Raw genomic sequence first — 27,980 nt, 5'->3', positions numbered from 1 at the left:
CATATGTGGTTCCTTATTTGGGAAACTGAGGACTATAATTGGCAACTGTAGAGAAAAGCTGGGATGTAGGGACAAGCACTCTTTGCCCCTTTGCTGTATTTTTCTTCATAGCACTTGACGTTACTTGACATGTTTATGTATTGTCTCCCCTGTTACATTATGTGATGACAGAGCTTTTCATTGCTGGGTCCCCAGATCCTAGGATAGCACTTGGCATAGGACAGGCAGTCGATATATATTGTTGAATAAATTGGTATTTGAGGTTGGAAAAACTACCCTTCTATGACATCATCCTTGGATCACTTATTTTTCTTGGCCACAGAAGACAAGCCTGCTTCCCCAAGGACTTTAAACAATGAGGTAATCCGTAGCGTATTTATTAACCGGACTCTTTAAGTAGGGAGGCAGGATACAATAGAGAATACGAGGTGTTTACATCCTGGCTCCGTCACCTTACTAACTGTATTACTTTGGACATATTTCATTTCTCTGTGTGCTTGTCTATAGAATAGGAATAATGGTAACTACTCCTTAGTGTTAAATGGTTAAATGTGGGTAACAGGTAAAGGGCCAAACCTTTGCTGTCATCTTTGTTGAGCAGCAGGACATCATGTATGACTTCTGTAGTAAATCAAAGATGGGCGTATCAAATGTTTCATTCAGGAAAAAGATCCAGGCTGAACAATGGAGCTGTTGGGAGCAGGGCTAAGATCATTCTAGTTGAATTAACAATATTTATGGAATGTTGTATAACCTACAAGCCTTATCATTCAGCTTTAACACTTGGGGCAGAATTTAAACCCTGGTTCCCCACTCGGTGGATTCAGAACACCGGCCCGACTCGAAGCCCCTGCCCACTAGCCTGAGGGCCCCTGGGGCATCAGCCACATCGGCTAACGTTATTTTGGCAAATGCCGCCCACCGTCCCCACGGCAGGGGACAGGGTAGGGGCATGACCCCTAGCACGGCTCATTGCTTCTCCTCAGCTAGGGCCAGAGGTTCCATAGCTCCAGGGCTGACGCCCCCAGGTCACCTTGACTACCGGACCAAGGACCCCGTGGGAACTCGCAGCCCCCTCGCCGCCCTTGCTTCTCGTGCGTCCATGGAGGGAGGGCCAGAGATAAGACCTGCGCAGCAAGACGCTAAACGAAGAGGTGAAGAGCGTGGAGAAGAGTACGACAAGAGGAAAAAGATGACAGTGTGAGGGCATGCTATGCCTTTTGTTATTGGCAATAGCGGAGGAGTTAGAAGTGGCTTTTGAAAAAAAAATTTCAGACAGGCATTTTCTAAAGGCAACCCCGGAGCGCGCGGGAACTATAGAACCGTAGAAGGTCCTCAGTCCTGTCCCTTGCGCCTGCGCGCTAGTGGCCTAGAAGGCGGGAGGGCGAGTATAGCGAAGCCGGGAACCGGAAGTGAAGGCAGATTCCCACTTTCGTTGCTGTTGCCGCCGCCATACGCGCTCTTCTTGCTCAGGTAAGCTTTGGCCTTCAGTACCATCCGCCTCCATCTGCGTTTCTCTGTGGCCATCCTGTCGCATGGACTCCTGATACCCCTTCCACAGGTTATGGTCTGGTCACTGGGGCCTAGTTGGGTCATTATTTCCATCGCTTGTACCCCTTTCGAGAGCAGAGAGCTCCTGGAGGAGGTAGGGAAGCTGAAGCCGTGGGGAACCCAATCCAAGATGGTGGCCCCGGCGCCATTGTGTTCCCTTTGCTCTCTGCTCCTTTGGTGGGCCCCTCATTTACCGGAGGCCCTAGTGACGATGAGAAGTGGCGCTAGGCGTTCTCTGGTCTTGGGCATTTGCAGAGGGCGGGGCTCTACTCACCTCTCATTTCTGGGTTCTTTCTCGGCCCGCGGTTGGAATTGGAGGAGCCTACTTCTGGGCCTAGTTGGAGCTTTCTCACCGCGACTTGCCTACGTTTATTTGGAGCGCTTTCCAAATGTTGACGGGGGTGTTTGTGTGTTTTTGGGAAAGATGTCTCATGAGGAGTAAGGCAACGGTGATGTGAGACCACCTGGCAAAGGTTCTGGTAAAGCCGGAGCGAGGATACTTCTATCTCAGTTTATTGCCTGCCTTCTTACTCGTATGATGGAGAGATGAATACCCTTTTCTGACCGAGCCTTTTCTCACGTCTCCCCGCGCGATTAATTACACGGGGATTTCTTAAGCACCAGAAGGAGATTTCTGAGGAGTGGGAGGCTGAAGAACTGTGGGAGGTGATGGCAGCCATATGATGTTTTCATTTGGAGAAACGAGCGCTTTGCGCAATGATGACCTTAATCTATCACCCTTGACTGATGGCTGCTGAATTAGGGGTTGACACCTTGAGATTATAGGGAAAGCACAAGGTTTTCGAGGACTTTTCAGGACTTGTGTTCGTTTCGTTATCTTCATTTTCCACTACCTTAAGTAATTAATCATATTTGCTTTTCGTTCTCTTTTCTTTTTCTCCTCCCTATTGTTAGTTTATAGATCAGGAATTTGTAAGCTGGTCTTCCTCTCCCAATTTTATTGTTTCTGGTACTCTTATCCTAATGTTGAGAACCTGTATCCTAACCTCCCCTGGGACCGCTTTTGCTTTTGCGTTTCCTGTTTCTTTGTTACTTTTTTTTTCCTGGTAAAGGTTTCATAGTTAGGGGAAGTGGGAAGTGTGTGAGGATGGAAAAGTGGTGGTGAAGGCTCTGCTCATGACTGATAAGTCTTTTATCTTTTTTTTTCCGTAGCTCTTCTGTCAGAGACTTGTGTGTTTCTTTTCCACTACTGTTCCTCAAGCCCCACTCTCCTCCCTTGCTTTCACTTATTCTGCGTCAACCCATCCAGAGATCCCTCCCCTTCTCTCCCTGCCGGCCTAGTTATGGCAGAGAACGATGTGGACAATGAGCTCTTGGACTATGAAGATGATGAGGTGGAGACAGCAGCTGGGGGAGATGGAGCTGAGGCCCCTGCCAAGAAGGATGTCAAGGGCTCCTATGTCTCCATCCACAGCTCTGGTTTTCGTGACTTCCTGCTCAAGCCAGAGTTGCTCCGGGCCATTGTTGACTGTGGCTTTGAGCATCCTTCAGAAGGTAAATTTTTTTGTTGGGTGTAGAGTACTCATTAGATTGAGGAAATGAGAAATAGATGTGTTTATGGTTCCTCAGATATAAAGTTATATGTTTAGGATAGAATAGGAAATAAGGAAGTAGCAAAAACTATTTTAGCAGTAGAAGAGGTTTATACAGGTTGGTTTTTCATTCATGATAGCATGAAAGTGCTAGTGATCCAAAAGCACCGTAGAGTTCCACTGTTCATTCTTTTGACTGGGTTTTCTCCTTATCTACTTGTGTTTGTCACTTTGACTTCTAATTTTAAATTTCCATAGAGGGATTGGTTGGACCTTTAGTACCGCTCTATTGGGCCAGGCCAGCTCTGGTTTCTGGAAACTTTTATGGCTGGTTTAAACATGGCTGGCTTCTGGGTCAGGTACCAAGTGCTTTATTTTGTCCAGGGTTCCAGGGTTATGTGACGCAAAGCAAAGCAGCCTAAGTAGGAGAAATGGCCTGTGGCAGGCATTCAGTGTCATGATTGTTATAAATTAAGGAAAATGAAGACAGAGCCAGGAGCACCAAAGGTGAGCTATTGGCAGGTGCAAGAGAGTTTGTTAGCAGGAGTGGCGCACCTGGAGCTAGAAGAGGCTAAAGCTAGAAGGAACTAGGAGGATCTGATTTTGGGATGAATTTGCTTGAGGGAGCAGAGAGGTAGAAAGGGTCTGGAAGTTTACAGGAACCACTTAAGAATTGAGTCATGAGAAATGAGTGTGATGTGAAAAGGCTTGTGCAGTTAACTGGAGACTGGAGTCTAATTTATGTTTTTTTTCTCTACTTTTAGTCCAGCATGAGTGTATCCCTCAGGCCATTCTGGGAATGGATGTCCTATGCCAGGCCAAGTCAGGCATGGGAAAGACAGCAGTGTTTGTGCTGGCCACACTGCAACAGCTGGAACCAGTTACCGGGCAGGTACACGTGGGGAGAGTGCTGGGGAAAGCATTTTGGTTAGGAATTTTCGAGAAGAGTGTTTTTGTCACAGTTACATGATCCCTTCAGAACTGTGAGTGCTTGTCACTAAGATGACCTCTGTCACCCTTGACTGATAGCCATGTGGAATATTCTGTAATAATCATGGGGATAATGACTTAGATCTCAGAAGTAAAGTCGTTTGTGGTCTGCTGTTTATGGTGTGCTTTTACGACAACCACTTCCCCAGAGGGGATAGTGAAGTGATATACTGTATGTTTCCATCTACTTGCCCCTCAAGGTGTCTGTGCTGGTGATGTGTCACACTCGGGAGTTGGCTTTTCAGATCAGCAAGGAGTATGAGCGCTTCTCTAAGTACATGCCCAATGTCAAGGTAAGCCACCATAGAGACCTGGGAGAGTGAAGGTGTGGGTAGTCAGAGGCATCGGAGACTTGTAGATCAGCAGTCTTCACGTCCCACAGATGTTAAATACCTATACAGGAATCTCAGTTATATGTAACAGTAAGTTCCCGCAACCTTTGGTGTACAAGAGATTTACATTCCAGGGCTCATTTGGATATGCTTTATAACTTTGGAGATGCTTGCTATATTCTAATCTTGGAAAGGCTTTAGTTTGCCTTGGTTTCTAACACATTGTGTAAATATTCCTGTTTAAGGAGGAAACTGCATGATTGGGCTGTGGAGGAGTCTTACCACGAGACCATCCTTGTGCTTGCTACTTCTTTTCAGTGTGCTTTGGTTGACAGTTTGAGAATTTTGGGGGGTGTGGCAAGAGAATGCTGGAAGCCCTAAAATAGCTCTAGTTTGGTGTGTGAATTTTGAGGATTCTTTAAAATGGCAGAAAATTGAAAGATATCTTGGGGCCACAATAGAGTTGGCTTGAGTTGTTTTCCATTTTTTAACCTCGATGTTTATGGGGTGGTTCCCAGATCAGTAGTTTCAGCATCATTTGGGAGCCTGTTGGAAATGCAGATTATATGGGTCTCACCCTACACTTACTAGTGTGAATATACATTCTCACACGATCCCCAGGTAATTGGAGTTTGAAGAGGCAGTGATGTATATACCTTCCTATCCTCTTGGCTAGGATGGGGTGAAGAACAGTACTCTTTTTCAGATTGTTATAGTTTTTCCTTCTATTGATCATTGTTTTATATTTTAAGGGAACTAGGAATGTTTGAGTCATAGCCCTAAACTGAAAATAATTTCTTAAAAACTGAAGTCACAATAGTAGTACTTGTGCATGGTAAAAATGCTTCAGTAATCTGGAAGGGATTGTAATGAAAAGATTAGTGTCTCTCATCTCTAATCCAGCTTCACAGAAGGTAATCACTTTTAACCTTTTTGGTTCTGATGAATCTGTGAAACCAAGTATTAGGCACTGTTTTCTCAATCAAGTTACAGGCCTTTTTGATTTCTTTTCAGGAAAGATTAGTTTGTTTATGCATTTTTTCTCCTGCTATTTGAAAGTTATGTTAATTTTAATTGTTTAAATATGATCTGAATGCTATGTATATACGTATGTATCTATGTTACGTATACGTGTATTTTTACATTGTCAACCTCAATAGCATTTACTTTGTGTCTTTTCACTGAGTAGAGTTGACTAGTTGATTCTGAAAGTTGAAAACCAGGAAACAGTTTCTATTGTTGCACATGTATTGTTGAGCTCAGTAGCGAGCTAGGATTGCACTTCCTCCTCTGTAAGGTCCAACTCATCACCTTTGTGCCACTCATAAGAGAATGTTCTTGCTGACAAGATCAGACACAGATTGTCATCACATATTCTTGTCTTTTGCTGAAAATTGTGTTATGGTGACTTGTTAAAAAGGCTGGACCAGTTCAACAGAATGTCCTACCTCTGGATTTGTCTGGTTACTCCCTTACGGTGATGTTTAGCTTGTTCGTTCTTCCCAGTGTTTCCTGTTAACTGAAGTTTATATTTAAAAGCTTAACTGATTCAAGTTAAACATTTTTGGCAAGAATTCTTCATAGGCGATGCTGTCTACCTCCTGTTTTGTTGCAAACCTGGTTATCCCACAATTAATGATTTTAGATTTATGATAGAATTGGGGTCATGACAGTCTGATCCCTTGATTGATCTTTACTGCCTTGAAACTAGAAAGCAGTTTCTGGTGGTGTTTGTTATTGTACATAGGCCAGATCCTCAACAACTGTTTCCCTAATGGTTTTAACACAAAGGAATACTTTGAGCGTGAATCAGTAATTTCCTAAGGTTTATGGAAAGGAGTTTAAAAGTCTGGGTTCAGTTAGGAAAACTTGATGTTCCATGAGCTTTTTGTGGTACTTGACACTCTGCTGATTCTTCCTGTCCTCATTCTTAGAGTGAAGCCTGACCTTAGAGTTGTGGGAAGGAGGATTGTTAGACTGAGTCAGAAGAACTAAATGCTAGTCCTGACTGGCCTGATTAGCCATGTAACTTTGAGCAAGTCACTTTTGTTTCTTAACATCAGTGTTTGAGGGGCATAGTAAGAATTTTAGATTAGGTGACCTCTAATGTTCCTTTTAGCTCTGAAATGTTAAGAATTGTTTTAGATCGAACTGAAAGGATGGGAACTGTGGGGGGATTGGAATCTTTCCCTTCTTATGACACACTCTTTTTTTCCTGGGTTGGCAGGTCGCAGTGTTTTTTGGTGGTCTGTCTATCAAGAAGGATGAAGAGGTGCTGAAGAAGAACTGCCCACATATTGTTGTGGGGACCCCTGGCCGCATCCTAGCCCTGGCTCGAAATAAGAGCCTCAACCTCAAACACATTAAACACTTTATCTTGGATGAATGTGATAAGATGCTTGAACAGCTCGGTGAGTGGCAGTGCTGGGACTGGGCTAGTGATCTAGGAGTTGCCCTTTGGAGCCAAATGATGTTTATTTGATAGAGGAGCACTTTAGTGCCAGGACGACTCTTAATCTATCACCCATGACTGATGGCTCTGGCTTCCCTGGACGGTCTTTGTTATGCTTTTTAAGCAGCCGTGGTGATCAGTGAGAAGGATGTCTTGTTCCTCCTTTCTATGATAGATGTTACCACCCTTTCCTTTCTATACTGGGTGTTGTAGGGGAGGTATTAAGCTGAAGGAGGAGACAGTCTACCCTTCTTGCGTGCTCAGCACAGCATATATCATCAGAATTTATAGCTGAATAGATGGCTAGACTTAAGTTCCGCGATTATTGTGGAGAATGTTTGTGGGGGGTTTGTGTGGCATGGTATTCTAGTGTGCTAAGTGGAGTTAAGAAAGGAAAATTTTCTATAAAAAGTCAAATTTGGTAAATGAGAGAGTAGGGTGGGCATATAGCCAGGGCCAAGTCATTCCAGATGATCTTTGGCTATTCTAGATGGTGAGCAATAAGCAGGGCTGCAGGTAGAGATGTCATATTTTCCTGACTGGATAGGAAAATGTGATCTAGGGGAAGCATGGAATGGGTTCTGACAGCTGGAATATAGTAGGTGTGAGATATTTGTAGACAGCTGGGGCTTGAGGAGAGGGGTAGGGAGAATGGGCTCGTAAAGCATTTTTCAAAGGTCTTGTGAGTCTGCAGTGGGCTTATCCATATTTCATAGTTATGGGCTTTGAGGTTTTGTCATCTTATTTCTTGCCTGGTTAAAATACACAGAACTGGCATCTAATCCCAAATGTTTATTCCAAATTAATTGCCCTTTCCATTGTGTTACTACTATAGATGTGATTTCATGGTGGTTGTAGAAAATAGATCTGAGGCAAATCTTTCTCTGAAATAACTCTTGCTTACCCATTTCCAGCAGTCTTCACCTCATTGAAGCCTCTCTGGTTTTTGTTCTTGTTTATGACACATTCTTCTTTTCTCCTATAATTTTTTCCCTTTACCTTGTAGACATGCGTCGGGATGTCCAGGAAATTTTTCGCATGACCCCCCATGAGAAGCAGGTCATGATGTTCAGTGCTACCTTGAGCAAAGAGATCCGTCCAGTCTGCCGCAAGTTCATGCAAGACGTAAATACCCTTCTACCTTCTCTCCCTCCACTCCCCGCCCGCTGCCTCCTCCCCTTCCGCGCCCTCTTCCTCCAGACTCCCTTGTCCTTCAAGCGCCAAGAAGGGGGCATGTGCCCACCTGGGAGTGATGACTCCTTGAAGAGACACATAGAGGCAGAGACAGCTAGTGTTAGGGTCTGCGCGGGCGCCAGGGAAACTCCGGAAGACTTGGTCGGGTTAACGTGAGAGCGGGTAGTGTTCGACTTTTTTTTTTGAATCACAGCATTTTTGAACCTCTTCTCCATTTTGGGGGAGGGCAGGATTTTCTGCCCTACTACCCATCTCCTACATACCCCCTACAGCCACGCACCCTCAAGGTGGCATCGAGCATTCAACTGGAGCCTTCTGCTCCCCAAAACTCAACCTCCCGGTGGCAGGAGAGCAAGAGAGGGACAGACAGATGGCAGGGCATGTCCAAAAGAAGAGCAAACAGCACAAATGAATCCGCTCCCTCCCCATGTCCAGGGGTGGGGGCCTTTGGCACCTCAATCCCCAGTCCCTTGCACCTTCCCACCCGTACCTCCTCGCACCCATCCGGAACCTCGGTTGATGTGAGCCGGCAGCAGAGAAGCACCGTGGCGCGGCGGGGGAAATGCAGACGGCACCCGGCGGTGGATGGCGGCAGCGGAGGCCGCGGGGAAACCTGCCCAGGAAGCTGAGGACCAAACCAGCCTCTTTTTCTGTTCCTGGTTTTTTTCCTGAACCCAAGGCGTGCTGTGCTCCCCATTTCCCCCCATATGTGTTGGGGGGAGGGGTGTCCTGAATGGGGTGGTAGATTTTTTTTCTTTTTTTAAACATTTTTTTAATACTCAGAGGAGAGGGATATGGGAAAGGTAAAGTGATGAGCTCCACTTGGATGTAACCAGGTGGGTGTTAGAGTTTGGGGCTAGGAGGGGCCTGTTGTACAAGCAGTGGAGTGTGTGCTTTCCCTCCCTGCTCTGCTCCTTCCCATGGGATGATAACTCTTTATCTGTAGCTGTATTTGGGGCTAGAATTAGATTTGAAGGCGGCCATGGAACTTCTCTTTGGAAAGCCTGCCTTTGCTAGCCTTCTGGGGTTGGGCTTCTGGGTTTCTCCCATAACACACACATTCTTTCCTCAAATCTTGGACCCTGGGTCTTCGTGTTAATTATGTGCCTCAAATTAGTGAAGAGTCCTAGGAGAATTGGGCTCTGGAGTTGAGTCTTGTGTCAATTTCTCTTTTTCATGCTACCTTCCTCCCCTTCAAGGGTTGTGCTTTTTTTTTTTTTAAAGAGATGAATGCATATCTGCTGCTCTGAATTTGTTAGCACCACTTATTGATACAATCCCTGTAACACTATAGTTGGTTTCAGAGACCGGTCTCATCTAAAACTATTCTCTAGTGGTCCGAGGGCAAGTTGTTACTCATTTTGAGTAATTTTTGCTTTTCCATTCATGACATTTTGACCATGTCCACTGCAGCATTTTGATCTTAAAGACATCTACCCTCTTAACGTGGATATGCTTCTCTTAGTTGAGAGAGTACTCAAATGGAGCAGTCTTTGTCCTCTCTCCCATATTACCATCACTGGCTCTGATGGAGTTATTCTGACCTCGAGTCATCATTTTCCAGGGGTTTGGGTCATGTTCTCCCTTTGAGAACCATCTCCCAACTGTTTTCTTTCCTCTGCCACCTCCATCTGAGGTGATGGCATATTGCCATTGGGAGGTTTCACTGCTCCTTTTCCTCCCTACAAAGTTACCTTCCCATGACTGTTTTCAGTTGGGCAATCTTAAAACTCGAGTGATTGGAAGGAAATTAAGTCTAATGTGGAAGAGACCACATTAGAATGTGGATATTTTTGGGGGTGGGATGGGGTTTTCAATCTTCTCTCTTCTCCCCATCTCCCCCCATGGGGTGTATTGGAGATCAACTTCCTCCACCCCCCCAAGGTTTAACCCCCCCACTCTGCCCTCCTCCCGTTCCCCACCCCCTTCCTCCCCCCTCCCCCCCAGCCAATGGAGATCTTCGTGGATGATGAGACGAAGCTGACGCTGCATGGGTTGCAGCAGTACTACGTGAAACTGAAGGACAACGAGAAGAACCGGAAGCTCTTTGACCTTCTGGATGTCCTTGAGTTCAACCAGGTCAGTTGTTCAAGGTCCAGTAGGGGAAGGAGCACTTCTCCAACTGTACAAGAAAACTATATTAAGTACCCTTTTGTTGAGAAAACCACATGTGATTTGAGAGAATGGTGGAGAATTTCTCTTAAATGAGAATGTAAACATCTTTTTTGGGGTTCAGCATGAGCAAGTGGGAACTGCTTTTTTGTTTTATGGCTGATACAGACAGGTACTCAATAAATAAAAACTTCAGTGAGTAAATCTAAAAATACATAAAACCGTTGAAGAGTTTAAATAAGTTTGTAGAAGTCCCGAAATATCTTGGGCCTAATAGTTTCCTAAATTTGTTTGTTTCTTCTTCTGTCACTCACTGAGAAGAAGCCTTCTGCCACTGTACATGTTGTGTGGTTTGTTTGCACTAAAAACTACTTTTTAGAATTAGGGTAGGTGGTTGTGTTTGATATTTTGATAAACAGGAATATTGGTAATGGTATTTCTAGACCTTGGTTCCAGTTTTTACCATTTTTTTATAAGGTAGCCTCATCTTTGTCCCCTAACATGTCTGGTAATTTTGGCTACTGTTCTGTTTACCTTCTGTGTAACAAGTCTGCTGAGGAAAAAGCAGAGCCGAGAGAGAGAGAGGCTAAGTTATATTTAGAACAGAAGAGGAAAATGTGTGATGGGGACTAAGAGGGACTAAGGAATTCTTTTAGAAGAGTGTAATCACTGAAAACTACTCTCTCGCACAAAATCTCTCTCACACACCCATGGACCCACATCCTCCCTTCACACACACACACACCCCCACGCGCGCACACACACAGGTGGTGATCTTTGTGAAGTCTGTGCAGCGTTGCATTGCCCTGGCCCAGCTCTTGGTGGAGCAGAACTTCCCAGCCATTGCCATCCACCGAGGGATGCCCCAGGAGGAGAGGTGAGTCAGAGATGGGGAAGATGTTTTGCGTCTTCGGGAGGAAAAGAGGCCCTTGAGAAAAGGAAATCTCAACATTTTTCTAATTTCCTTTCTCATGAAGGCTTTCTCGGTATCAGCAGTTTAAAGATTTTCAACGACGAATTCTTGTGGCTACCAACCTATTCGGCCGAGGCATGGACATCGAGCGGGTGAACATTGCCTTTAACTACGACATGCCTGAGGATTCTGACACCTATCTGCATCGGGTAAGCCCCACACCGAGAAGGACATCCCAGTGTCCTCTCCCACTCCCTTATTTTCTGTATCTTTTCATACCTTCCATCTTCATCCCTCCTTTTGGGTATCTTCCCTATTTGGAGTTTTCCATTTCTATTGTCTGTCTTCCAGGTGGCCAGAGCAGGCCGTTTTGGCACCAAAGGCTTGGCCATCACATTTGTGTCAGATGAGAATGATGCCAAGATACTCAATGATGTGCAGGATCGCTTTGAGGTCAATATTAGTGAGCTGCCTGATGAGATAGACATCTCCTCCTACAGTGAGTATTGATCTCGTGAAACTGTCTTCCCCAACTCTTTAGATTCCCTTTGTGCTTTAGTGTGTTTTATCTTAAATCCTATTACATACTCAAAGCCTCTGCTGCATAATGGGTGCTTGATAAGTTCATGTCCTCCTGGTCTTGATGCCCTGTTGGGATGTTTAATTGACCTCAGTAGGGGTCTCTTCTCTTGTCACATTATTGTCCTCCACCCCTAAGTCTCTCCTCTGAACCCACACACTGCACAGACATCTGCATGTATGGGTGTGTGTGTTTCTGCCAACCTGGCTTTTTCTTTTCCATGTCTTATTCTAACTGTGCCATGTTTCCTCTTCAGTTGAACAGACGCGGTAGAGGACTTACCCACCCATTCTGGAATGTGACAGCTATCCCTCTTCGGGAGACGACACCAGGTGTGGGGGTGAAGGAGACACTACTGCCACCTGCCCCTGACAACCCCCAACCCCCACCCCATGGCTTCCCTCTTTTGCATCACCACCACTCCTAAACTCCCATTTCCTGATTTGTCAGAACTTTTTTTAACAAAACTAAAAAACATATGCGTCTGTGGTGTCTGTAAACGCTCCGTCCCTTTATTGAATTTGGGGTGAGGTTATTTTATGGTATGATCAGTGTATATTCCTGAAAGGACTGCTGTGGGGCAGAGGTCAATGGCAGGGGGTCAAAGTAGGGGATGTGACTAAAGAGATTGCAGAGACCATGGCTTTCCACTTTTTTCCAATTTCTGACCCTTTGTAGAGGTGTCTTCCATTTTTCTGAGTGGCCTGGGAGAGGCTGGGATGTTTCTGATTGAGGAGCTCAGGGGGCTCGTGTGCAGTATTTCCATTGTTGGAAGGTGAAGTGGGAACTGGTGGAAAGCTTAGCCGTCTCCTCTCAGGCTCTCTCTGTGTCTTCTCATCTCTTCCTTCCGCTTCTGGGTCTTGAGCACCAGGGCGTGGGCTTCCCAGGCCCCTTGTTACCCTTCCAGTAGGCCTGGGACAGCTCCAGCTGCTGCTCCAGCAACTCCTCAGCTTGGGCCAGCTCAGCTGAGAGGGTGGGGCTGGGGATCCTGGGTGAGGCGGGGCATTGGGGAGGCAACTTCATCAGCCAGGACAGGGGGTTTAGGCTCGTTGGAAGTCAGGAATTAGGCCTCTCTCGTATCGATGCCATTTAAGGTCATCTGTACTGCTCAGCCAAGGTAGCTTCCTATCTTACGTTGAGATCGCTGGCCCAGGGGCTATAACTGGCCTCCTTGTACAAGGATATGGGGTCATGGGAAGGAGAAGAGTGGCTGTCTCTATCCCCTAAGAAATAGTTAACTCTTAGATGAGGGGAAATTCCTGTTCAAGGACTTAATGGACTGTGCAGGTATAGAAGGGTGGTGGGAGAGGGAGCCTTGAGGTCCATGACATGTGAAGCAGGGAGCGGTCTCAGCTGCGCAACAGCCACCAGAAACTGGCTCCCTGTGGTCCTTCGCCTCGCTTCAGTGCCTGCCCCTGCCCCTGGCCCACTCTGTTACCCCAGTGTCCCTCCCAACCTGGCCCCAGACAGTCCGGGAACTTGTCCTGCTACTGATGTGCGAATATTCTGCCAGTTTAGGCCGAACTTGCTTTAGAACACTGGTGCCTGGCCTACCACGTGTCTTGTGTCTGTTTTTCTTAGCACTATGTCTTTTCTCACTTAGTTCTCTGTTCTCCAGGGTAGGAATTACTTTACTGGTTTGCAGATGAGGAAACTGGCTCAGAGGGTTTCATTCAGCAAGTATCTGTTGGGGTCCGCTCCGGGCCAGATGTGCTCAAGGCTCCGCAGCTGGTTGGTGGAAAAGCCTGGAGGATTCAGGCCAAGGTCTGCCTGACTTGAAACCTCATACCTATTGACCTGACTCAAGTATTGATTTCCCCTTTACTTGCCTTTTTTCTTTTTGCTGGTCCAGGATGACTTTTTTTCCTTGTTGATGTTGTGCATTGCAAGGTTTGTTGTCTGTGGTAGGTCTAGGTACTGTCGTATCACTTGGACCCTTGGCTCCTGACAGAGCATGACACTGGTACACGTTTCAAGCTTTGGTTAACTAGTGAGCCCTCCGTTGAAATCTGCACTAGAACAAAAGTCCACACACTCTGCGTATGTGAGTCTTGTGTATGCGTGGTGGAATTCCTGCAGTGTGTTCTGCAGTGTAGTCTTGTGGGTGGAGGGCACAGCCACATCCTTGTGGGCAGATGTGGCTCAGAAGGGAGTGGATCAGTTTTGATCATCTGGGAAAAGGTAGATCTGAGGCAGAAAGACATGCCTCAGAAGGCAAGATTGCCGGGGAGTGAACAGCTGCCAACAGCTTACTATCTTTGGGACATTACTCTTAATTCAGAGGGAAGATGGCCTCTGCTGTGGCATAGGGGTCCAGGAAACAAGGAGGAAGCCCTTTGTAGAGGTCAGTGGTTCTCAAACTTGGGGGGCTGGAGAGCTCTAGATGAGGCCAAGCACGTTTCTCATTAGCTGGTGTGTTCCTACTCTTAAGTGGAAAATGAACCAAGAACACCTGTAAGATTTTAGAAGTGAGAAGCTTTCCTTCATGTCTCTTAGTGATAGAGTTTTGTATGATTCATATTTAAGCTATAAGGTATGCGGGCTTAAAGTCTTAATGATTGGAACATAAGAGTTGTTAAACTTGTATGTAAACTAGTGTTGTTGAAGATAAGTGAAACTATCCAGTATAGGGTTAAACAACTCGCAAGCAACTAACATTGAAGCTAAAACAACTCCATTTATAAATTAAAAGCAAGATTAGCAGCTGTTAAGAAAATAAAACAAATGAAACTTTTGTAAGACAATGATGCACGAATAACAAAGTATCCTTTCTGAAAACTAGATATTTCATATCCGTTTCAACTGTAGGTTATGTACTTCAAAATAGGCTAACCTCCAGTAATTCACAGTAGGTAATTCTAAGCTATAAGTTAAAAGCGAGTCTGGATTTTGGCTTTGTTCATCTGTGAGAAATGAAGAAAGGGCTAGTATTTGGGTAAATTCAAATGTCTTGGAGGAGCTGTGGATCTCACAATTATGGAGATGAAGGAATGAAGATAAATATATGTAAACCAGTTACCTAGTTTTTAGGTTGTTACATGTAATTTTGTTATTCCTGAGTGTCTAATAATTTTTTTTCCCCTTTTTGATATAAGGGCTTTATTTATGCCTTATAGAGTCTTAATCAAATGAGAGTTCTGGCCTGGGCTCTACAGGAGGGGCCTCTGTTCAGCCAGGGACAAGCAGAGGATTATTGGAAGCATCATCCACAAAGCCAAGGGGCTGCAGAGCTCCGAGGCTAGTGCGCTAATGGCACCTTCAATATTGCATCCTACCTAGGGGATTGGCAGGACTAGGGTCACTGGCACGAATCATTGTACCCTTCATGTGAAACTCTTGTGGAGATGGGGATTTAGGAATATTGAAGTCCACCCATTACATTAATGTGAGAGCTTGCTAGGTGTTAGAGACTCTGCTGGGTATTTTTTGTTACTGTCATAGGTGACCTTCATGGTAACCTTTCAAAATTACCATCCATCACCAGACACGTGTGCAAATCACCCCTTTCGCTCTCCTCCATCTCCCCTTCCTCTCTGGTAACCAATCCAATCTCTGTCTCTATGGGTTGGTTTGCTGTTGTTTTGTCTTCTATTTATGAGTGAGATCATTTGGTATTTGACTTTCTTCTGATGTATTTCACTTAGCATAATACCCTCAAGGTCCATCGATGTTGTCACAAATGACGAGATTTCATCTGTTTTTTTCCCCAAGGCCGAGTAGTTCCGTTGTGAATATATACCACATATTCCTTATCCATTTGTCCCTTGATGGGTACCTAGGTTGCTTCTAAGTCTTCGCTATTGTTATTAATGCTGCAGTGAACACAGGGGTGCATGTATCTTTACACATTTGTGTTTTCATGTTCTTTGGATAAATACCCAGCAGTGGAGTAGCTGGATCATATGGTAGTTATAGTCTTAATTTTTTGAGGAATCTCCATACTGTTTTCCATAGTGGCTGCACCAGTTTGCCACCAACAGTGTTTGAGAGTTCCATTTTCTCTGTATCCTCTCCAACACTTATTTTTGTCTTGTTAATTATAGCTGTTCTGATGGGCATGAGGTGATATCTCATTGTGGATTTTATTTGCATTTCCCTAAAATTAGTGTTTTTAAACATCTTTTCATATGCCTGTTGGCCATCTGTATATCTTCTTTTATTAACCGCTTATCAGATATATGGTTGCAATTATCTTCCAGTTATTAGGTTGTCTTTTCGTTTTGTTGATGGTTTCCTTTGCTGTGCGGAAGATTTTTAGTTTGATGTATTCCCATTTGTTTATTTTCTCTATTGTTTCCCTTGCCCAGTCAGACATGGTACTTGAAAATATGCTACCAAGACCATACTGCGTTTGTTTTCTTCTAGAATTTTTAGAGTTTCCGGTCTTACATTCAAGTTTTTAATCCATTTTGAGTTACTTTTTGTGTATGGTGTTAGATAATGGTCTACTTTCATTCTTTTGTGTGTGGTTGTCCCGTTTTCCCAACACCATTTATTGAAAAGACTTTCCTTCCTCTTTTTTTTTTTTTTTTTTTACTGAGGAAGATTTGCCCTGAGGTAACATCTGTTGCTAATCTTATTTCTTTGTTGCTTGAGGAAGATTACCCCTGAGCTAACATCTGCCCCAGTCTTCCTCTATTTTGTATGTGGGTCACCTCCACACCATGGCTGATGAGTGGTGTACGGCCGTGCCTGGCATCTGAACCCACGAACCCCGGCCACTGAAGCAGAGAGTGCTGAACTTAACCACTGTGCCATGGGGTTGGCCCCGAGACTTTCCTTTATTTTATGTTCTTGGTTACCTTGTCAAAAATTAGCTGTCCATATATGTGTGGTTTTATTTCTGGGCTCTTGATTCTTTTCCATTGATCCGTGTGTCTGTCTTTGTGCTGGTGCCATGCTGTTTTGATTGCTATGGCTTTGTAATATGTTTTGAAGTCAGGGGTTGTGCTGCCTCCAGCTGGGTTCTTTTTTATCAGGATTACTTTGCCTATTTGGGGTCTTTTGTTGTTGCATTACATTTTAGAATTCTTTGTTCTATTTCTGTGAAGAATATCATTGGAGGGGGCTGGCCCGGTGGCTGAGTGGTTAAGTTCGCATGCTCCGCGTCATCGGCCCAGGGCTTCGCCTGTTCAGATCCTGGGTGTGGACATGGCACAGCTCATAGCTCATTAGGCCATGTTGAGGTGGCGCCCCGCAAACCACAACTAGAAGGACCCACAACTAAAATATACAACTATGTACTGGGGGGGTTTGGGGAGAAAAAGCAGAAAAAAAAAGGAAAATTGACAACAGTTGTTAGCTCAGGTGCCAATCTTTAAAAGAAAAAAAAAATCGGGCTGGCCCTGTGGCCGAGTGGTTAAGTTCGTGCACTCCGCAGCAGGTAGCCCAGTGTTTCATTGATTTGAATCCTGGGCACGGACATGGCACTGCTCATCAAACCATGCTGAGGCAGCGTACCACATACCACAACCAGAAGGATCCACAGCGAAGAATATACGACTATGTACCTGGGGGGCTTTGGGGAGAAAAAGGAAAAAAATAAAATCTTAAAAAAAAAAAAATCATTGGAACTTTGATAGGTATTGCATTGAATCTGTAGATTGCTTTAGAAGGCCCTGAGCTAACATCTGTTGCCAGTCGTCCTCTTTTTGCTTGAGGAAGATTGTCACTGAGGTAAGATCTGTGCCAATCTTTCTCTGTTTTATGTGGAATGCTGCCACAGTGTGGCCTGACAAGCAGTGCTGCGTCTGTGCCTGGGATCCGAACCTGTGAACCTTGGGCTGCAAAAGTGGAGCCTGTGAACCCAACCACTGCACTACTGGGCTGGCCCTGGAAGTATGGACATTTTAACTATGTTAATTCCTCCAATCCAAGAACATGGAGTATCTTCCCATTTTTTTGGTGTCTTTTTCAGTTTCAACAATATTTTATAGTTTTCAGTGTACGGGTCTTTCATCTCTGGTTAAATTTATTCCTAGGTATTTTATTCTTTTGTTGCAATAGTCAATGGGATTGTATTCTTAATTTCTCTTTCTGCTACTTTGTTGTTAGTGTATAGAAACACAACTGATTTTTGTATGTTGATTTTGTATCCTGCAACTTTACCATACTCATTTATTATTTCTAAAAGTTTTTGCTGGATTTTTTTTAGTTTTCTATATATAAAATCATGTCATCTGCAAATAGTGATAGTTCCACTTCTTCCTTTCCAATTTGGATCCCTTTTATTTCTCTTTCTTGCCTGATTGCTCTGGCTAGGATTTCCGATACTACTATAAATAAGAGTGGTGAAAGTGGGAATCCTTGTCTGGTTCCTGTTCTTAGAGGGATATCTTTCACTTTTTCTCCATTGAGTATATTAGCTGTGGATTAGTCCTATTTGGCCTTTATTATGTTGAGGCACTTTCCTTCTATACCCATTTTATTCAGAGTATTTATCATAAATGGATGCTGTGTCTTGTCAAAGGTTTTCTCTACATCTATTGAGATGATTGTGTGGTTTTTATTCTTCATTTTGTTGATGTGGTGTATCACACTGATTGATTTGTGGATGTTGAACCATCCGTGCATCCCTAGAATAAATCCCACTTGATCATGGTGTGTGATCTTTTTAATGTGTTGTTGTATTTGATTTGCTAGAATTTTGTTAAGGATTTTTGCATCAATGTTCATCAGTGATACTGGCCTGCAATTTTCTTTTTGCGTGTTGTCCTTGTCTGGTTTTGGTATCAGGGTAATGTTGGCCTCATAGAATGAGTTATGAAGCATCCCCTCCTCTTCAGTTTTTGGAAGAGTTTGAGAAGGACAGGTATTAAGTCTTCTTTGAATGTTTGGTAGAATTCGCCAGGGAAGCTGTCTGGTCCTAGACTTTTATTTTTTGGGATGCTTTTGATTACTGTTTCGATCTTCTTACTGGTTATTCATCTATTCAAATTCTCTGTTTCTTCTTGATTCAGTTTTGGAAGGTTGTATGATTCTAAGAATTTATCTATTTCTTCTAGATTATCCAATTTATTGGTGAATAGCTTTTTGTAGTATTCTCCTGTAATCTTTTGTGTTTCTTTTTTTTTTCCTGAGGAAAATACCCCCTAGCTAACATCTGTTGCCAGTCTTACTCTATTTTGTATGTGGGTTGCGGCTACAGCATGGCTGATGACTGGTGTAGGTTTGTGCCTGGGATCCGAACTTGTGACCCCGGGCTGCCGAAGTAGAGTGTGCTGAATGCAACCACTAGGTCACGGGAGCAGCCCCATAATCTTTTGTCTTTCTGTGGTGTCTGTTGTAATTTCTCCTCTTTCATTTCTGATTTCATTTATTTGAGCCTTCTCTCTTTTTTACTTTGTGAGTTTAGCTAAAGATTTGTCTATTTTCTCTACCTTTTCAAAGAACCAGCTCTTTATTTCATTGATTTTTTTCTATTGTTTTTTAGTCTCTATTTCATTTATTTCTGCTCTGATTTTTATTATTCCCTTCCTTCTGCTGATTTCGGGCTTTGTTCCTTTCTAGCTCCTTTAGGTGCACTGTTAGATTGAGATTTTTCTTGTTTGTTGAGGTAGGCCTGTATTGCTGTAAACTTCCCTCTTAGAACCACTTTTGCTGTATCCCATAAATTTTTGCATGTCATATTTTCATTTTTGTTTGTCTCCAGGTATTTTTTGACTTCTCCTTTGATTTCTTCATTGACCCAATCGTTGTTCAGTTGCATTTTGTTTAACCTCCACATATTCGTGGCTTTTCCAATTTTCTCCCTGTAGTTAATTTCTAATTTATACCATTGTGGTCAGAAAAGATGCTTGGTATTATTTCAACTTCTTAAAATTACTGAAACTTAAGTTTTGTGGCCTAATATGTGATCTGTCCTGGAGAATGTTCCATGTGCATTTGAAAAAAATGTGTATTCTGTGGTTTTTGGATGGAATGTTCTGTATATATCTACTAAGTCCCTCTGGTCTAATGTGTCATTTAAGGCCAGTGTTTCCTTGTTGATCTTGTTTGTATGATCTATCCGTTGGTGTAGGTGGAGTGTTGAAGTCCCCTACTATTATTGTGTTACTGTTTCTCCTTTTATGTCTGTTAATAATTGCTTTATATATTTAGGTGCTCCTATGTTGGGTGCGTAGACATTTACAAGTGTTATATTCTCTTGTTGGATTGTTCCGTTTCATATGTAGTGCCCTTGTCTCTTGTTACAGTTTTTGTTTTAAAGTCTAAATTGTCTGATAGAAGTACTGCCACCCTAGCTTTCTTTTCACTGCCATTTGCATGGAGTATCTTTTTACATCTTTTCACTTTCAGTTTGTGATCTTTAGGTGTGAAGTGTGTCTCTTGTATACAGCGTATACATGAATCTTGTTTTGTTTATCCCAATAGGCCATCCTATATCTTTTGATTGGAGCACTTAGTCCATTGACATTTAAAGTAACTATTGATAAGGATGTACTTATTGCCATTTTGTTACTATTTTCTTCTCTTGCTCTCTTGTGGTTTGATGGCTTGCTTTAGTATTATGTTTGGGTTTCTTTTCTCTTAATTTTTTGTGTATTTATTACAGGTTTCTGGTTTGATTACCATGAGGTTCATATATAATAACATACATATATAGCAATCTGTATTAAGTTGATGATCTCTTAAGTTTGACTTCTTTCTAAAAGTCTACTCTTTTACTCCCCTCCTCCCACATTTTATGTTTTTGATATCATATTTAGCCTCTTTTTTGTTCATGTGTATCCATTACTGTCTCATCAAGGAAACAGATAATTTTAGTACTTTTGTCTTTTGATCTTCATAGGTGGTTGATCTGCCACCTTTACTGTAAATTTGCCCTTACCAGTGATTTTATTATTTTTTAAATAGTTTTCTTATTTTTATTTGTGGTCTTTTCTTTTCCACTTAAATAACCCCGTTTAACATTTCTTGTAAGGCTCATTTCTTGGTGTTAAACTCCTTTAGTTTTTGATAGTTTGGAAAACTCTTTATCTCTCCTTCTATTCTGAATGATAATCTTGCCAGGTAGAGTATTCTTGGCTGTAAGTTTTTTCCTTTCAGGACTTTAAATATATTGTGCCCATCCCTTCTAGCCTGTAAGGTTTCTGCTGAGAAGTCAATGACTAGCCTTATGGGGTTTCCTTTGTGTGTATCTTGTCACCTTTCTCTTGTAGCTTTTAGGATTCTCTCTTTATCTTTAGTTCTTGACATTTTAATTATAATCTGTCTTGGTGTGGACCTCTTTGGGTTTATCTTGTTTGGTGCTCTCTGTGCTTCCTGTACCTGGATGTCTGTTTCCTTCCTTAGGCTAGGAAAGTTTTTAGCTATTATTTCTTGGAATAGATTCTCTGCTCCTTTGTCTCTCTCTTCTTCTGGGACACCTGTAATAGGGATCTTAGTGTGCTTGATGTTGTCCCAGAGGTCCCTTAGACTGTCTTTGTTCTTTTTAATTCTTTTTTCTTTTATCTGTTCACCTTGGGTGATTTTCTCTGGTCTTCATCCAGCTCACTGATCTCTTCTTGTGTATCATCTGCTCTGCTATTGATTTTTTAAAATTTTTAATTTCCATTATTGTATTCTTCATTTCTAATTTTATTTTTTATATTTTCTAGTTCTTTCTTGAGGTTTTTCTGAGGATTTAGCCTGTTCCCTTATTTGGAACATATTCCTTTGCCTCCTCATTTTACCTCTTTCTCTGCTTATATCTATGTTAGGTAGGTCAGCTCTGTCTCGTGATCTTGGAGAGGTGACCTTATGTAAGAGATGCCTTATGAGGCCCAGCAGTGTGCTCCCCGCTTGTCACCAGTTCCAAATGTTCCAGGAGTGTCCCCTGTGTGGGCTACCTGTGTCCTTTTGTTGTGGCAGAGTTGCTCTTGCTGCAGGCTCATGGGAGGCTAGGCTCTCCCCCTGGCTGTCTGATTGTGATGCTCAGTTATGTGTGGCTGCTATGGTCCCTCTGTGACTTTACTGGGTGGGGGCAGCCCCAGCACAGTTGGCTGCAAGGTCTAATAGCACATTCCTGCTACAGTTTTTGTGTTAAATGAGTAGGCCCTGAGCATGGCTGGTTGCTAGGCTCAGGGGTTTACAATTGCTGCAGGCCTCTGGCCTGCAAAACTGATATCAGCTCTTTCAGGAGCGCAGCTGGGTGGGGCCTACCCCGGGTGTGGCAGCACACAGTTGTTTCAGGCATTGGAAGGTGCGGTCGATTCCCTATGTGGCTGTTTGAGAAGCACAGGTTTGCTGCAACTGCCAAGCCCTACCACCCACATGCCTGCACACCCTGTCAACACAGTCCTGCCCTGTGTGCATGTCCTGACCCACTGAAGTGTACCCTCTGGTCCTGCCACAGGGCCCCACACACTTTGATAACGTAGACCTGTCCCTTGCACACGCCCTGCCTTGTGGAGGTGGACCCACTCAGCCTGCTGCGGAGGTCCCACACACCTCGCCTGTGGGCCCACAAGTTGCCTGACAACTTGCTGTTGGGTGGGGCCAGTCCCTAGCACAGGCTGCCTGCCCTGGCTGAGCTGGATTAAATTGGTGCTCTAGTGGGTGGGGAAGACCCCTGTACTAACAGGCCAGGAAAAGAACTCCCATGGCATCTGCTAGTGTCTGTGTCAGCATGCCTGTACTAGGTCACAGTAATAGCCTCTGCCAGTGTCTTAGTCCCTGGGGATGTGGGGCCAGCCTAGGGAGGTCTCACCTCTTGCTGAGGTGTGCCCAGAGTCTATCAAGTGAGTCTTTTTTTGCCAAAGAATTGTGCACCTTTCATTTTGGTGATTTTAGGTTGCTTTTTGAAATGGATGAATTTGTGCATTGGCCCTTTAAGAGCAGGCTTTTCTTTCCCTTTATGTCCGGTAGCTTTTCTGGGTACATTCCTTGTTAATAGCCATCAAAGCCAGATACTATGACACTCGTCTTGGTTGTGCTGAGTCCAAAGCTCCTCTTCTCAGATCCCCCAATCCTCCAGGAAAAGGTTGCTTAAGATTGCTCCTGGGCAAAGCACTGCAGCTAAAATGTGGCTTTTTTCTCTCCAGAAAGGAATTTCTGCCTCTTCCACCTCGGTCAGTATTGTCCCTTGTTGTGTTGTCCAGTGTTCAGTTCTCTCTCAGGGCTAATGTTTCCAAGAGTAGTTGTAAATTTGTTGAGTCTGTGGGAGGAGGTGAGCTCAGAGTCCTCCTATGCTGCCATCTTAGCAGTCTCTCCAAGAGAAATTTCCCATTTCACTTTTTTTTTTTTGCATGTGGATGTTCACTTGTTCCAGTACCATTTGTTGAAGACTATTGTTTCTCCATTGCTTACTTGTCCAAAATCAGTTAGCTGTATTTTTGTGGGTCTATTTCTGGTTCTTTATTCTGTTCCATTTGTCTACTTGTCTGGTCCTTCACCAATACCACACTGTTGTGATTAATGTAGCTTTACAGTAAGTCTTGAAGTCAGGCTCTTTCAGTCCTCTGACTGTTCTCCTATGGTGTGCTGGCTGTTCTGGCTCTTTGGCCTCTCCATATAAACTGCAGCATCAATTTGTCAGTATCCTTGCTGGCATATTGACAATATCAACTGTCAGTATACAAAATAACTTGCTGGGATTTTGATTGGGATTGTATTGAATCTATAGGTCAAGTTGGGTAGAACTGACATGTTGACAATATTGAGTTTTCCTATCCATGAACATGAACTATTTCTTCTTTTATTTACTTCTTTGATTTCTTTCATCAGAGATTTGTAATTTTCCTCATTTAGATCTTGTACGTATTTTATTAGATTTTGTACCTAAGTATTTAACTTTTTGCATGCTAACCTAAATGGTATTGTGGTTTTAGTTTCAACTTCCACTTGTTCGTTGCTGGTATGTTGGAAAGGGATTGACTTTTGTATATTAACCTGGTATCCTGCAACCTTGCTATAATTGCTTGTTAATTGTTATTCCAGGAGTTTGCTGCTGTTTTTGTTGATTCTTTGGATTTTCTACATAGACAATCGTGTCATCTGCCAACAAAGCAAGTTTTATTTCTTCCTTCTCACTCTGTATCCCTTTTCTTTGTTTGTTTGTTTGGTTTTTTTTGATTTATTGCATTATCTAGGGCCTGTAGTATGATGTTGAAAAGGAGTAGTGAGGGGGGACATCCTTGCCTTGTTCCTGGTCTTAGCAGGAAAGCTCCTAGTTTTTCACTGTCAAGTATGATGTTAGCTGTTGGTTTTTTGTAGATTTTTTTTTATCAGGTTGAGAAAGTTCCCTCTCTATTCATAGTGTTAAGAGTTTTTATCATGAATGTGTGTTGGATTTTGTCAAATACATTTTTGGCATCTGTTGACATGATCATGTGCTTTTTCCTTTTTAGTTTGTTGATGTGATAGATTATATTAATTGATTTTCAAATGTTGAACTATCCCTCTGTAGTTGGGCTGAACCCCACTTGGTTGTGGTATATAGTTCTTTTCATACATTGTGAAGTCAATCTGCTGATATTTTGTGAAGGATGTTTGCATTTGTATTCATGAGAGATACTGGTCTGTACTTTTCTTGTAATGTCTGTCTGGATTTGGTATTAGAGTAATGTTGGCCTCATAGAATGAGTTAGGAAGTATTCCCTCCACATCTATCTTCTGGAAGAGATTGTAGAGAATTGGTATAATTTCTTCCTTAAATGTTTGGTAGAATTCACCAGTGAACCTATCTGGGCCTGGTCCTTTCTGCTTTGGAATGTTATTAATTATTGATTAAATTTCATTTATAGGTCTATTTGGATTGTCTATTTCATTTTACTTTTTAAAATTTTATTGAGGTCATAATAGTTTAAAACATTGTGAAATTTCAGTTGTACATTATTATTTGTCAGTCACCATATATATGTGCCCCTTTACCCCTTATGCCTACCCCCTGAACCCCTTCCCCTCTGATAACCGCTAATCTGTTCTTTTTGTCTATGTGTTTGTTTATCTTCCACATATGAGTGAAATCTTACGGTGTTTGTCTTTCTTTGTCTGGCTTATTTTGCGTAACATAATACCTTCACGGTCTATCCATGTTGTCGCTAATTGGATGATTTTGTCTTTTTTTAGGGCTGAGTAGTACTTCATTGCATATATATAACACATCTTCTTTATCCATTCATCAGTTGATGGACACTTGAGTTGCTTCCATTTCTTGGCTATTGTGAATAATGCTGCAGTGAACATAGGGGTGCATAAATCTCTTTGTATTGTTCATTTCAGGTTCTTTGGATAAATACCCAAAAGTGGGATAGCTGAGTCGTATGGTATTTCTATTTTTAATTTTTTGAGAAATCTCCATACTGTTTTCCATAGTGGCTGCACGAGTTTGCATTCAGACCAGCAGAGTTATGAGGGTTCTCAATTCTCCATATCCTTTCCAACATTTGTTATTTTTTGTCTTGGTGGTTATAGCCATTCTAATGGGTGTAAGGTGATATCTTACTGTAGTTTTTTTTTTTTATTGTGGTAACATTGGTTTATAATATATAAATTTCAGTTGTACATCATTATATTTCAATTTCTGTGTAGATTACATCATGTTCACCCCCAAAGACTAATTACAACCCATCACTATACACATGTGCCTAGTCACCTCTTTGACCCTCTTCCCAACCCCCTCAGTGTAGTTTGTTTGTTTGTTTGTTTGTTTTGAGGAAGACTAGCCCTGAGCTAACATCTGCCAATCCTCCTCTATTTTTTTTTTTTGCTGAGGAAGACTGGCCCTGAGCTAACATCCGTGCCCATCTTCCTCTATTTTATATGTGGGATGCCTACCACAGCCTGGCTTGCCTAGCGGTGCCATATCTGCATCTGGGATTCAGACCAGTGAACCCAGGGCCACCAAAGTGGAGCATGCGCACGTAACCGCTGCGCCACTGGGCCGGCCCCTCAATGTAGTTTTGATTTGGATTTCCCTGATGATTAATGATGTTGAACATCTTTTTGTGTGCCTGTTGACCGTCTGAGTATCTTCTTTGGAAAAATGTCTGTTCATATGCTCTGCCCATTTTTTGATTGTTTTTTTTTTTTTATTGTTGAGTTGTGTGATTTCTTTATATATTTTGGAGATTAACCCCTTGTCAGATATATGATTGGCAAATATTTTCTCCCAGTTGGTGGGTTGTCTTTTTTTTGTTGTTCCTGGTTTCCTTTGCCTTGCAGAAGCTCTTCAGTCTGATGAAGTCCCATTTGTTCATTCTTTTGTTTGCCTTGCCCGAGTAGACATGGTATTTGAAAAAATGCTGCTAAGACTGATGTCAAAGATTGTACTGCCTATATTTTCTTCTAGGAGTTTTATGGTTTCACGTCTTACCTTCAAGTCTTTAGTCCATTTAGAGTTAGTTTTTGTGTGTGGTGAAAGATAATGGTCTCCTTTCATTTTTTTGCATGTGGCTGTCTAGTTGTCCCACACCATTTATTTAAGAGACTTTCCTTTGTCCATTGTATGTTCTTAGCTCCTTTGTTGAAGGTTAACTGTCTGTAGATGTGTGGTTATTTCTGGGCTTTCAGTTCTGTTCCATTGATTTGTGTGTCTGTTTTTGTACCAGTACCATGCTGTTTTGATTACTGTAGCTTTGTAGTGTATTTTGAAGTCAGGGATTGTGATGCCTCCAACTTTGTTCTTTTTTCTCAGGATTGCTTTAGCTATTTGGGTCTTTTGTTACCCCATGTGAATTTTAAGATTCTTGGTTCTTTTTGTTTGAAGAATGTTATTGAGATTCTAATTGAGATTGCATTGAATCTGTAGATTGCTTTAGGTAGTACAGACATTTTAACTATGTTTATAATTTCAGTCCATAGGCATGGAATATCTTTCTATTTCTTTATGTCATCATTGATTTCTTTCAATAATGTCTTATAGTTTTCATTATATAGGTCTTTGACTTCCTTTGTTAAATTTATCGTAATAGTTTTCCAATGAGTTTTTTAGAGTTTTCTATATATAAAATTGTGTCATTTGCAAACAGCAAGAGTTTCACTGCCAATTTGGAAAGCTTTTGTTTCTTTTTCTTGCCTAATTGCTTGGGCCAAAGCCTCCAGTATATATGTTGAATAGAAGTGGTGAGAGTGGGCACTCTAGTCTTGTTCCTGTTCTCAGAGGAGTGGCTTTCAGTTTTTCCCCATTGAGTACGATGTTCGCTGTGGGTTTGTCATATGTGGCCTTTATTCTGTTCAGGTACTTTACTTCTATACCCATCTTATTGAGAGTATTTTTCATAAATGGATGTTATATCTTGTCAAATGCTTTCTCTGCGTCTGTTGAGATGATCATGTGGTTTTTATTCCTCATTTTGTTAATGTGGTGTATCACATTGATTGATTTGCAGGTGTTGAACCATCCCTGTATCCCTGGAATAAATCCCACTTGATCATGGTGTATGATCCTTTTAATGTATTGCTGTATTCGATTTGCCAATATTTTGTTTAGGAGTTTTTCATCTCTGTTCATCAGCCATATTGGCTGGCAATTTTCCTTCTTTGTGTTGTTCTTGTCTGGCTTTGGGATCAGGGTGATGTTGGCCTTGTAAAATGTGTTAGTAAGTGTTCTGTCTTCAGTTTTTTGGAATAGTTTGAGAAGGATAGGTATTAAATCTCCTTTCAGTGTTTGGTAGATGCCTCCAGAGAAGCCATCTGGTCCTGGACTTTTATTTCTTAGGAAGTTTTTGATTATTGTTTCAATCTCTTTATTTGTGATTGGTCTATTCAGATTTTCTATTTCTTCTTGATTTAGTTTTGGGAAGGTTGTATGAGTCTTAAGAATTTATTTCTTCTAGATTGTGCAATTTGTTGGCATATAATTTTTCATAGTAGTCTGTTAAAATCCTTTGTATTTCTGTGGTATCTGTTGCAATTTCTCCTCTTTCATTTTTAATTTTATTTATTTGAGCCTTCTCTTTTTTTCTTAGTGAGTCTGGCTAAGGGTTGTCAATTCTGTGTATCTTCTCAAAGAACCAGTTCTTAGTTTCAGTGATCCTTTCTACTGTTTGTTTTTGGTTTCAATTTCATTTATTTCTGCTCTAATTTTTATTTCCCTCCTGCTGACTTTGGGCTTTGGTTGTTCTTCTTTTTCTAGGTCTGTTAGGTGTAGTTTAAGATTGCTTATTTGAGATTTTTCTTGTTTGTTAAGGTGAAGCTGTATTGGTATGAATTTCTGTCTTAGGACCACTTTTGCTGCATCCCATATGAGTTGGTATTCTGTGTTTTCATTTTCATTTGTCTCCAGGTATTTTTCACTTCTTTAATTTCTTCGGTGATCCATTGGTTGTTCAGTAGCATGTCGTTTAGTGTCCACATCTTTGTCCCTTTCCCAGCTTTTTTC

The 27,980-nt window shown here is 42.3% G+C and overlaps 1 protein-coding gene and 3 non-coding genes across 6 annotated transcripts; all 4 read left to right on the top strand.

The window, feature by feature from the left end:
- The first annotated feature begins 357 nt into the window (after positions 1 to 357).
- DDX39B (DExD-box helicase 39B) lies at positions 358 to 12,154 on the top strand. 3 transcript variants are annotated; one of them, XM_070585687.1, is made up of 11 exons: positions 358 to 1,473; positions 2,725 to 3,066; positions 3,869 to 3,996; positions 4,295 to 4,387; positions 6,654 to 6,837; positions 7,885 to 8,003; positions 10,020 to 10,151; positions 10,952 to 11,061; positions 11,162 to 11,306; positions 11,449 to 11,596; positions 11,934 to 12,154. In XM_070585687.1, the coding sequence occupies exons 2-11, from the start codon at positions 2,856 to 2,858 to the stop codon at positions 11,948 to 11,950; spliced, it is 1,287 nt and encodes a 428-aa protein (XP_070441788.1). In that variant the 5' UTR covers positions 358 to 1,473; positions 2,725 to 2,855; the 3' UTR covers positions 11,951 to 12,154. The 3 variants fall into 3 exon arrangements, with proteins under 3 accessions (XP_070441788.1, XP_070441789.1, XP_070441791.1); XM_070585688.1 differs by having other exon boundaries at positions 1,467 to 1,645; XM_070585690.1 differs by having other exon boundaries at positions 1,468 to 1,561.
- On the top strand, positions 2,227 to 2,304 carry LOC139077557 (small nucleolar RNA SNORD83). Its single transcript, XR_011530179.1, has one exon. It is a non-coding gene; the product is annotated as a small nucleolar RNA SNORD83 (small nucleolar RNA).
- On the top strand, positions 4,066 to 4,135 carry LOC139077559 (small nucleolar RNA SNORD83). Its single transcript, XR_011530181.1, has one exon. It is a non-coding gene; the product is annotated as a small nucleolar RNA SNORD83 (small nucleolar RNA).
- Positions 6,889 to 6,965, top strand: LOC139077558 (small nucleolar RNA SNORD83). The gene has a single exon (XR_011530180.1). It is a non-coding gene; the product is annotated as a small nucleolar RNA SNORD83 (small nucleolar RNA).
- Positions 12,155 to 27,980: the final 15,826 nt, after the last annotated feature.

The sequence above is a fragment of the Equus przewalskii genome, chromosome 19 (genome assembly GCF_037783145.1).
Source record: "Equus przewalskii isolate Varuska chromosome 19, EquPr2, whole genome shotgun sequence".
In the NCBI taxonomy this organism is placed as follows: Eukaryota; Metazoa; Chordata; class Mammalia; order Perissodactyla; family Equidae; genus Equus; species Equus przewalskii.
Note: the sequence above shows the minus strand (reverse complement) of the source record. Positions and strands in the feature narration are given on the sequence as shown.